Source organism: Belonocnema kinseyi, chromosome 5 (assembly GCF_010883055.1).
Source record: "Belonocnema kinseyi isolate 2016_QV_RU_SX_M_011 chromosome 5, B_treatae_v1, whole genome shotgun sequence".
Classification (NCBI taxonomy): domain Eukaryota; kingdom Metazoa; phylum Arthropoda; class Insecta; order Hymenoptera; family Cynipidae; genus Belonocnema; species Belonocnema kinseyi.
The window spans coordinates 65,805,701-65,817,515 of record NC_046661.1 but is presented as its reverse complement, the minus strand read 5'-3'; the positions used below and the strand labels follow the sequence as shown (position 1 = coordinate 65,817,515).

At 30.6% G+C, this 11,815-nt stretch overlaps 1 protein-coding gene across 9 annotated transcripts in view; it reads right to left on the bottom strand.

The window, feature by feature from the left end:
* LOC117172966 (ribosome-releasing factor 2, mitochondrial) overlaps window positions 1-3,707 on the bottom strand; it is a 93,040-nt gene extending 89,333 nt beyond the window's left edge. For all 9 annotated transcript variants that reach the window (XR_004467082.1, XR_004467083.1, XR_004467081.1 and 6 more), the window contains exon 1: window positions 3,461-3,707. Coding sequence is in view for 5 of the 9 variants with exons in the window: in XM_033361292.1 (XP_033217183.1) it covers window positions 3,461-3,608 (148 nt within the window). In the remaining 4 variants the exon portion in view is untranslated. The remainder of the gene's footprint in view (window positions 1-3,460) is intronic.
* Between the last annotated feature and the right edge of the window lie 8,108 nt (window positions 3,708-11,815).

The window sequence follows — 11,815 nt, the reverse complement described above, 5'->3', positions numbered from 1 at the left end:
GTTGGAAAAGGGGTAGGGGTGCAATCTAATATTATTTCTGTGACCAGTCACAGGGGTGCCTTCCCGCCCCCATGTGGCGTTGGAAAAGAAGTAGGCGTGCGACCTTACATTATTTCTGTGACTAGGAACAGGGGTGCTTCCCACCCCCACGTGGCGTTGGAAAATGGGTAGGAGTACGACCTTACATTATTTCTTTAACCAGTCACTAGGGTGCCTCCCCGCCCCACGTGAGATTCGAAAAGGGGTAGAAGTGCGAACTTTCATTACTTCTGTGACCAGTCACAGGGGCTCTGTCTGCCCACACGTGGCGCTGAAAAAGGGGTAGAAGTACGACCTTAAATTATTTCTTTAACCAGTCACTAGGGGGCCTTCAAGCATCACGTGGCGTTGGAAAAGGGGTAGAGGTGCGATCTTTCATTATTTCTGTGACCAGTCACTGGGGTGCCTACCCGCCCCCACGTGGTGTTGGAAAAGGGGTAGGGGTACGGCCTTGCATTATTTATACCACTAGACTCAGGTGTGCATTTTCGCCCCCACAAGACGTCAATAGTAATTCTGGATTCGAAAATCGATGATAAAGTATGATTTACACATAGAACGTTTCGTTAAACGCGTCAAAAGCCAAAAACTATCAAAATAACTCCGCAATTACATAGCCTCACTCTAAAATGTGTAAAAGTCCCTTTCGTATGCTTGAAATATGCTTTTTGCTGGTACAGATAGTGTCTATAAACTTCATAAACAAAAAATGTAATTTTTTAAAGTTTTAACACTGCAAATTATATTTGCATGTGTTTTAAAGTCCAGGTTTGTAATCAGCCCATCAACATACATCAGTATACGATTTAACAACAAAATGTAAAAAACAGAAGGAAAACAAGCCGGCAACAATGTCGCCGGCGCCGGCAGGCTAGCCACTAGGTTCCTTAAATTGCATGAATTCCTTGAATGCCATGAATTCCTCGAATTGCATGAATTCCTTGAATTTCATGAATTCCCTGAATTTCATAAATTCCACGAATTCCATGAATATGCGCGATCAGCCGCTACCTTGCTAGAAATATGCTTTCTGAAAAAACCGGTAAAAAAAAATTTTCGGTACAGGTATTTTTTTTTACCGGTACCGACAATTTTTTTTTTACCGGTACCGACAATTTTTTTATTACCGGTACCGACAGTGTATACACTTCGTTAATTAAATCGATTAAAAAATAAGACAATGTTTATTTTATTGGAGATTGTACCTTTTTACGTACATTGAAAAAACTTGATTTTCATGCTCAAAACTTAAGTTCATTTTATTCATGTAGTATCTCAATTTTTTTAAATCAACGCACCATTCTTAAACTTTAATTACCCCTTTGATTTAAAAAAGAAAATTAATTGCATCCAAGCTTATGATTTTTTAAACAAAAAGGTACATTCTTAACGTTTTTATTTATTTTATTATAATGTTGAAACAAATGATCTAATCGGCAATATAGTGATTGATCCTTATACTCTGAAGTTCCCAACGTTTACAAAAAACGAAAAAAACGAAAAATAAAATATTTGAAAAGTCAAAATGTTTTCATTGTTTATGACAGTATCATATGCCAAAAGTCCCATCTTAAAGTTTCAGCCCTCTAGCGTATGTGGAACCCACCCGAAATCAACCCCTAAGTATAATAAAATTAGTTAAAAATACACAATTTCGAAATGTCAAAATGTTTTTGATGATTATCGCTATATTTAGAGCCAAAAGTACCACAAAGAAGTTTCATCCCTCTAGTGCATGTAGAACACGCCCCAAATCAACCCCTGCACACTATAAAATTCGTTAAAAATACACAATTTCGAAAAGTCAAAATGTTTTTAATGATTATCGCTGCATTTATTGCCGAAAGTGCCACTAAAAAGTTTCATCCCTCTAGTGCGTGTGGAACACACCCCAAATCAACCCCTGCACACCATAAAATTCGTTAAAAATACATAATTTCGAAAAGTCAAAATGTTTTTAATGATTATCGCTGAATTTAGTGCCGAAAGTGCCACCAAAAAGTTTCACATGCGCTAGAGGGATGAAACTTTTTTGTGGTACTTTTGACTCTAAATGCAGCGATAATCATTACAACCATTTTGACTTTTCGAAATTGTGTATTTTTAACGAATTTTATAGTGTGCAGGGGTTGATTTGGGGTGTGTTCCACATGCACTAGAGGGATGAAACTTTTTTGTGGTACTTTTGGCTCTAAATACAGCGATAATCATCAAAAACATTTTGACTTTTCGGAATTGTGTATTTTTAACGAATTTTATTATATTTAGGGGTTGATTTGGGGTGGGTTCCACATACGCTAGAGGGCTTAAACTTTAAGATGGGACTTTTGGCACATAATACTGTCATAAACAATGAAAACATTTTGACTTTTCAAATATTTTATTTTTCGTTTTTTGTAAACGTTGAGAACTTCAGATTCATGAAAATGACGTTACCATTTAAGGGTTAAGTTTGTGCAACTAGGTATTAGGTTAGTAATTTCATGTGTAGATGGTCTTGTAGCTGCTCCCTTTATAACTTTGATTTCATTATTAAACCCTACCTAAAGAAATATCTGAGTTTTCTTTAGCGAAATAACCTGGCCCATTTGAGTCTATAAACAAAGTCGATTTGAAAAAAAATAGTCTCGGAGAGAGTTTGAGAGATTTGGGTCCTTTTCAAGATCCTTTTAGTGGTCCTTTTAAGAGTGGTGCGACGGTAATATAATGTTCCTTTTGTATTCGTCACGTACCAGGCGGGCAGAGTTATTTACAGTAGTTGGTCGTGGCTAATCCGCTCTCCCTTTTTAAATTTCTCTTCAAATTATTAACACTTTTTTTAATTGATGAATTTTCTCATTATACTTATTTATAATTATAACTTATATACTGATATACAATTTTCTAGTTGAATTCAAAAATGTTGTCTTTTTTGGCGTATCTCATTCCATTTACGAGAAACGTTGTATTAATTCCATTTTTAAGCATTAAAAAAAAAGTTATATATCTGAAGTCATCGAAACCCGTAGATTTAGAATTATTATGTTTTAGGCTGTTAACTATGAAATTTAAAAAAATCTACTTCTAAATTTTAATCCGAAAGCTTAACAAAGGACCCTTGAGTGTCTGCTACTCTATTGAGATAGCCTCTCTGCTTGTTATTTATGATCGTATTCTTATTTCAATTTCGGAAAGGATATTTTAAAGCCTTTAGACCATTTAAACGAGCTTCCTGGACCTTTAAAAATATATACTTGAGTGCCTGCGGAGAATTTCTCTGAGCTTCTTTGACCTAAAGAATTTTTAGTATATACTCAAAGATTCTTTTCGGTAGGGAATGCACTACATTATTGACATTTTGAAAACTAAACATTAGTCTAGCAGACGATAAACTTAAGTTTTCAGGCTTAGTCAGCTTTTAATATTTTTAATAAATATTTACCGGCATCAATGTGAGCAAATATTCCAATGTTTCGTATTCTTCCAATCTCATATTTTTCGTTCGTCGATTTTGCCACACTCGACGTCCAATGGAATTTTCGTTTACTCCATTTGCAGGAAATTCTTTTCAATAAAATAAGTTTTAACATTCTTTTCAATTAGACCGATATTATTCATTAATTTTTTGGTGTAAGCCTGCCCAATGTTGCCCTAATATCTATAGTCTAATACTCAGACACCCATATCTGCGCATCATTTCATCTAATGTGGACAGCAGTCCCATGCATCGCCCCCCACTTTTCTGTTTTCTTATGACCCGGAGGGGAATGTCGGTTAAACTAATCCAACAGATGGCGCCACAAAAAGGAGGTCTGTCTTTTTAATTGAATTGCATTGAGAAAAAGCAAAAATAATAAAGAACTTTATGCTGTTTGCAAATAAACAAAAAAAAATATATGAAAAAATAAGAGTAACTATTACTAATTATTTAAAAACGAGAAAGTCATGAAAATATGTACTTTAATATAATTAAAATTTAATTTTGAGGTATATTTTGAAAACAGTTCGAACTTTATATTTTTGTTATTTACTTTGCTCATATTATTTATTTATTATTTGTTAGAGTTAAAAAAAAATTATCAATGTAGCTAATGAAAAAATTAATAATATTAAAGACCTCAATGACAAAAATATCTAAAACATATACATGGTCAGAAGAATTAGTAAAAAATATATGACGTATCTCAAAAATAAATATAATTATAATTAAAATATGTAAGACTGCATCTTAAGTTGCAGAGTAAAGAATCTTTGTACCTTTAAAATCTTAACAATTTTAAGTTTTGGAGAAAATATTTTTTAAAGTAATTGTAATTGTAATTAAAATGTTTGAGGGAATAATTTGGTAAAAAGTCAATGAAAATACTAATAAATGAGAAAAGGGATTTAACATTATTTAATATAATGTATATATTTAGTGTATATATTTAAATTCACTTTCTTTGTTCAGCTGGACGCTCCAAACTTTTGTCTTCTCTATTTGTTTATTAATAATTTTTCTACTCAAAGAATGGAAAAACTGAAATTTTTTACATAACAATTTGTTATGCTTTAATAACTGATCAGGAAAGGTTCATATTGTCTTAAATTAATGTTTAGGGACTCATAAAACACAAATAATTTGTTTATCATTCCATTTATTTGTTGCAAACAAATTTGATAAACAAATTAAAAAATAGACTTATTATTGGTGAAATTTTGTTGTTGCTAAAAGTGCTTCGCATTAATCTAGGAATGACATTTAATAACAAAAATAATTTAAAAGTTTATAATAACTATTGTTATAAACAATTCATGTGGTACAATAATAGAATTGGAGATTTAAACAATTATTATTTCCTTCAAGCGCCAGAAAGACTTTAGGTATTCCTTAAAACAATAAATATTTAATAATATTTGATAAAATATAACAATTTAAATTTTTGTAAACAAATTAGATAAAAAAATTTTAAATGTTGGCCCTTTCGCATAGAAATTTTTTGTTTGCACTGGAAATGTTTTAAGCTGTTGGACGAATAACTGCTAGTAACAAAAATATTTGAGAAGTTAACAATAACGATTGTTATAAATGATTCTCGTGACAAAATATTCAAATCTAAGGTTCTATCTAAATTTTTATTTACTTTAATCGCTACAATGGCTATGGATATTCCTAAAAAAAATGTATCTTTAATCATATTTAGTGGAATATAACAACTTACACGTTTATAAACAATTTACATAAAAAATTTCCCAATGTTGTCAGTTTCACTTGGAAAAAGTCGGGTTTTTAATCGTAATAGATTGGAAATGAATCATAAGACTGCATGCTAAGATTCACTCAATACAAAATCTTTTGACAATAACCCACCGACTTGGCCATCAAAGAAAATTTAAATTTGAGAAAACTTTAAGTTTAAATATTTTGTCACAAGAATTGTTAATAACAATGGTATTTTAAGGAATACCTGAAGTCGTTCTGGACATTGAAGGAAATTATAATTCTAAAAATCTCAAATTATAATATTTTGCCACAAAAATTATTTATCACAGTGGTTATTAGAAACTTTTAAATTTATTTTTGTTATTAAATGTCATTCCTACATTAATGGGAAGCAAGTTTAGCAAAAAAAAAATTTCACCGATGATAAGACTTTGTTCATACTTTGACTGGAAAAATTATTAATAAAAAAATAGATGAGACAGAAGTTCGGAGAGTCAAGATCTGTAGAATTCAATGATCTTTAATTTAAAACAAAAAATTCAAAATCGCAAGAAAATTGAAGGCTCTGGACATTTTTGAATGAAAAAAGTGCATTTCCTCATGAGTACAGTACGTTTGTTTATAGATTTTAATAGCTTATAGTCTGTTTATCTTAGAAATGAGATTTGCAATAATATAATTAACTATTTGATTCAAAATATCCTTTAAATTAAAATTTTTCAATAAAATTATTAGGGGCTGAATGCAGCAACAAAAAAGCTTTCAAGATTAAGCAACAAATAAATTATTGAACTGTATAAATGTATATATGATGTTTGGTTCAATTTAAATAAATATAAACATTATATTGAATAATATTAAATCCATTTTCTCATTTATCATTCGTGTCATTGACTTTTTACCAAATGATTCCCTCAAACACTTTCATTACAATTACCACTACTTTTTTAATATATTTAATTCAAAACTTGAAATTGTTAAGATTTTAAAGGTACAAAGATTCCTTTACATTGCAACTTAAGTTGTAGTCTTATATATTTTAATTATTATCATATTTATATTGGATATAAGTAATATATTTTTTATTAATTCTTCTGATCATGTACATGTTTTAAATATTTTTGTCATTGGGATCTTAAATATTCTTAATTTTTTTCATTAGCCACATTAAGAATTTCATCAATAAATAACTTGATCAACTAGAACAAATAATAAAATCAAAAATATCAGCAAAATTAATCATAGAAATATGAAGTTCCAACTGCTTTCAAAATGTATGTCAAAATCTAATTTTAATCATTTTAACCTACATATTTCTATGACTTTTTCTTTTTTGAAATAATTAGTAATAGTTACTCTTATTTTTTCATATATTTTTCTTTTTTGTTTGCCAACAGCATAAAGTTTTTAGTTATTTTTGCTTTTTCCTAATGCAATTCAATAAAAAAGACAGACCCACTTTTTGTGGCGCCATCTGTTGGATTAGTTTGACCGACATTTCCCCTCCGGATCGTAAGAAAACTACTACTTCATACACATACACGGTCGAGGCAGGGGTTTAAACATAGTTTATTACAACAAAGTACTAGATACTTTACGCACCTACAGTTTCTTACATGATGTAAATTACGTGAAGATGGGACTTTACGTTCCGCGGTTTCCGTTTCCCTCCACAAACGTTAGCTCTAAAACTTGTTGCCATTTGCAAACATTCCTTGAAAAGAGTATTTTTTTGTAATTGTGTTTCATTTTTATTGGTAATATTGTTTTTTTATGAACAATATTGACACTATAAAAAAAACTCTTACAAATGCCCGTACCAGCAATTCAAAACAGTGAGGTAATGCACAGGTTCATCTTGGTACGTAATTTAGTAGGTATTTTAACTGTTTTCTACGTAAAATACTTCACTTGGGTATTTTAGGTAAAAAACCTTCAGTTACGCGTAACTGCACATCCCTGCATGTCATGGACACATTGAATCATGTACTATTCATGATCGAACAAACTACGGTTCACCATGCGCATCTAAATAAAGTCGATTAATCAATGAAAACATTACGCGCCCTCCAATTTTGAAAAGAGCGTTAACCTAAAACTAGGGCACTATAAATATGAGTACATGATCTAATAAATACATGGTCTAGCCACTTGAGGGCCCTGTTTCGTTGAAATTACGCAACCGCTGAATTCCACCATTTTGTTAGTTTGACCGCGCAGTTTGAGTTTGACGCGTAAGACTGCACGGCGAACTGTAATAGGAAAATCAGTCTGTAGGAAGAAATATTATGAGAATATTAAAAGAATGATTTCAAAAAGAACTTGCAATCGATATACTAGAACATTGGTGACGAAATAAATTAAATTCAGACCAGAATGTTAGTTTGTAAATATTACTGAATGAGAATGATTAAAAGTATATGCAATTTTTGATATTTATGATAATGAATTTCATTTTAAATATCTCCGTTTGCCAATGAATGAATAATTCTTAGGTGGACAATTCTTTCAGAAATATGTATGTAACATATGTAGGTTTTCCGGTAATAAGCGTAGAATAGAGAAAAATTAATATTTTCAGATTTCAGCGCAAAAGTGAAGATTATTCTATTATTTTGAATGCGCGATTTTTCTATCTGTCTAAAATGCCACAATAAGAATAAGATACCCCCTAAACTTATTAATTTCTATTTCCATAGCGAGCGCCACACAGTTTTGTATTCTTACAAAGAGAACGTGTTTTCAATATATTTAATTCCTTCTAATTGTACCGGTAACGCATCTCACAGAAATATTTTTCATTCCTCAGAAGTGGTCATATTTTGATTTCATTTAATTATTTCTAATAAGTTCACCAAATATGTGTAATAAGTTGTTTTAATTCCTTCATGCGGAATGTAAATTCTGAAATTTCAACTTTCACCAATTTAGCTCTGCCTCTCTAGAGTTAAAATTATTCAAATTCACACATTTGCATAGATTTTTTTGTTGCATTTTTTAAAACGTTTAAATAAATTATTAAAAAATAAATAAATATAAATTTGTATATATTTCGAATTATAAGTTATAAAAAGAATGAATAATGAAAAATAGGTTAAATAAATGCTTTCGTTAAATTTTACTAAGTCGATTGTGAGGAATAGGATTTGCATTTTTTCTGTTCACGTTGGGGGATTTTTAGACGGAGGAAAAATTGCGTATTCATAGGAATACAAATTCTTAATTTTTCTGAATTCAACGCTTCTTATCGAGTAGATTTTTATGGTTTCTGGTAATCGTCTTAATTAAAAAAAAAATAATGATCACTTTCTAGATGGTGAGTCAACCTGAGATATTTTGGTGAATGCCATAAATAATAGCTCGATCATAAAAGTCTTTATTTTTAATGGAGATAAAAATATAACTTAAAAATACGATTTTGAAACAATCCTTTTACCTTAATGTATATTAGAATTATTTAGTATTTTCTAACAAAAAAAAACCCACTTAAAAAAAATTGTCATTGCCTCCTTCTCCCTTTCTACCCTTAATATATTAATTACATTACGAGCGTAACAAAAATTGTAATAAACAGTAAAGAACAAGATTATCGATAACTATAAATAAATATTGAATATATTAAATACCCTTTGATCACATCGTCCACGATCCAAATTAAGGACGTGTTTTTGAATAAATAAAACGTAATAATTATCATTTTTATGTCACGGGCACTGCAGGTGGGCCGTTTAAATCGAAGAAAAAAATTCCCGGTCATTTCCCGGTTTGCAAACATTTTTCACGGCCAATGAAATTTAAAAAAAATCAAACTATATTCTAAACATTTTTCCATATAAAGTAATAAACAACAAATTGAAGCGTTCAAAGTGGAAACCTCGAATTCCAAACTTATAAAATTCAAGTTTAAAAGTTTTCAATTCAAAAATGGTATATTCAAATGCTAAATAACTTACACGTATAAACTGGAAGATACTAAGACTTTTAAATTGAACAGTTTCAAGTGAAATGCAAATAAGCTGCAAAATGTAGAACTTTTATACATTATAGAGTTCAAAGATTGAGATTAGTTCCAAAAATATAAATGCACGTTAACATTTTCAATAGTAAAAATTAAAGAATCCAGCAATGAACTTTAGAAATGTACAAAATTATATTATTTCAAGTAATTTTAAACTAGACACATTTAAAATTAAAAAATATATTTTTTTTTAACTTAACATTTCTTAAATTAGAAGTTAAATTATTTTTATTTTAAATAGTCTAGGCATCCTTCAAAAACTTAAAAATTTTATTTTGAAATCTACAAAAATCTAGAAGTGGTTTTAACTTTTCCAAATTCAAAATCATTTTTGTATTTTTTGTCAGAACAAGTAAATATATTTTAAAATGAATTGCATTTTTTCTATAACCTTTAGAAAATCCTGCAAATTAAAAAAAAAGAATTAAATTTGAATTTATAAATAACAACAGAACACTTATTATTTATACAAATATTAGAGATATATTAAGAGATATTTAGAAGTTTTAAAAAGATTCGAATTAAATTTAGAACTTGAAATAATTTAAAATACTTACAGCCGAATTTAAAATAAAATTTAGATTTTTGCCGATTTGAAACTAAAAATTTAGACATTTTTTAAGAATTGTGGAAGACTACAAAAGAATAAAATTTTTCTCAAGATTTTTAGGAAAATTGAAAATGGAATTTCTCAAATTTGGAACGGATCTAGAATTTTTTGGCCAAATCAATTATTGTTCAGATTTCTATACTTAGAGTACAGATCCATTTTTTAAATTATTTATTTATATCTTTAGCTGATAAATTAAAACGGTTTTTTATCGAAAATTTTCAACTTGAAATCCTTTTAATTTTTAATTGTTTAAATCCTCAAAACTGCACTTCAATTATTTTAAAAACTGTTAAAATCTAACTTCGGTAGTTATTTCTTCTAAAAGTTCATAAAAATCCCGGTTTCCCAGTCCGGCGGTAACCCTGTTTTTTAGAAAAAAATCTTAAAATTTAAAAACTTCTAATTTTGAATTTTTTTAACCCTTAAAACAGCATTTTCAAATTATTTAAATAAAAATATATGCTGAAAAATTAAAAATCTAAAACGGAAAATTTTTTAAGTGGAAGACTTTCGAATTAAGCATTTTAAACTAAATGATATAATCATTTATAAAAACCTCAATTTAGGAAGTTGTTTAAAAACGGTTTAAATAAAAGTTGAATCAATGTCCTGGTCTCATAAAATTCCGGTTTTTCTAGGTTTTCCGGTCCAGCGGTCAACCTTCACTGCATTATATAATTTTCTTTATGCAGAACTTCCTCACTTGATTTCAATTTCATTTTATTTTACACAGATATGTCACTTTTTGTACGCAGAAAGAGGTTGTGAAACAGATAACCTAAAATTATATTTAATTCGTATTTTTCTTTAGCGATCTTCAACATTATTATAATACATTTTATTAGGATTCAAATATTTCTACACCTCAAAAGTACAAGAAATTGTTATGCTTACATCCTATATTTTAAAATCCCTTACGTTTGCCGCCTTACTTATCCAAGATGTAGAAATTAAGCGGTGGGTCCCTATTGGTTTGGTTTTTTTTACTTGCGCGTGGCTAGACCATGTATTTATTGAATCATGGATGAGTATGTTCATGCGCCATGTTCGGTCCATGGAGCAGTGATCTCAGATTTGAAACGACGTTCCCTCTAATACTATCACAGGTCTCGTTCGTGTAAAATATAGTTGGAGACGATGTACATGAATGGGTTGCGCGCGCAACCCATTTCTTCTCTTCTGAATTTGAAAACTCGAAGGTGCACGATTGCCGGTCGGAACACTTCGGCGGTTCTATTTATATCTCTATCTGCTTTGAAATAAAATCAAGAGATTGGGATTTTAATATTTCCAGATTTCGATGCTGGCGATTTTCATGATTTGAATACTTCACGCGCCTCTTTATAGGCGTATATTTTGAGGTTACGTTATTTCAAGTATAAAATATAAATGATATAAATATCTATAGTGTTATATATATATATATATTCGGTTCGGTTTTGATGCCTCTAGAATCAAACCGAAGGGCCTATGACAAATCCACCGAACGCGTCCTCTGGTTGAGGATAGAGGGTCCCTGTACCAAGGGTTTCTGCTGAATATGGTTACAAAAATAAATAGGCAGTCGCGGACAATTGTCCAGGGGTGGTCCCGAAGGAATTAACCCCCAAGCGGAGGTGTGAAAACCGTGCCGAAAGCTGAATGGCACCTGGGTGAGGTGTCTAGAACGTTGATTTTGGGATACCAGGCGACCTCTCAGAGTAAGTAGCCTTATCCTTGCATGCGGGGCTCTACAAGGATGGACGAACCCCTTTCCCTAGCTTCTCGTGGGAACAACAATGACAACACCAAACATAGTTGTAGTAAGTGCGGTTCAAAGCAACAGAACGCGCAGGCCTCCCGACAATGGGTCGGCCAACATTGCCGACCAATCTAGAGCTGGGGGAGCCAATGAAAATTGATTCAATGCGATGGATCGGCGGGATCTCGTGACCTTTGGGTGGACGGAGCGACTGAATCACGA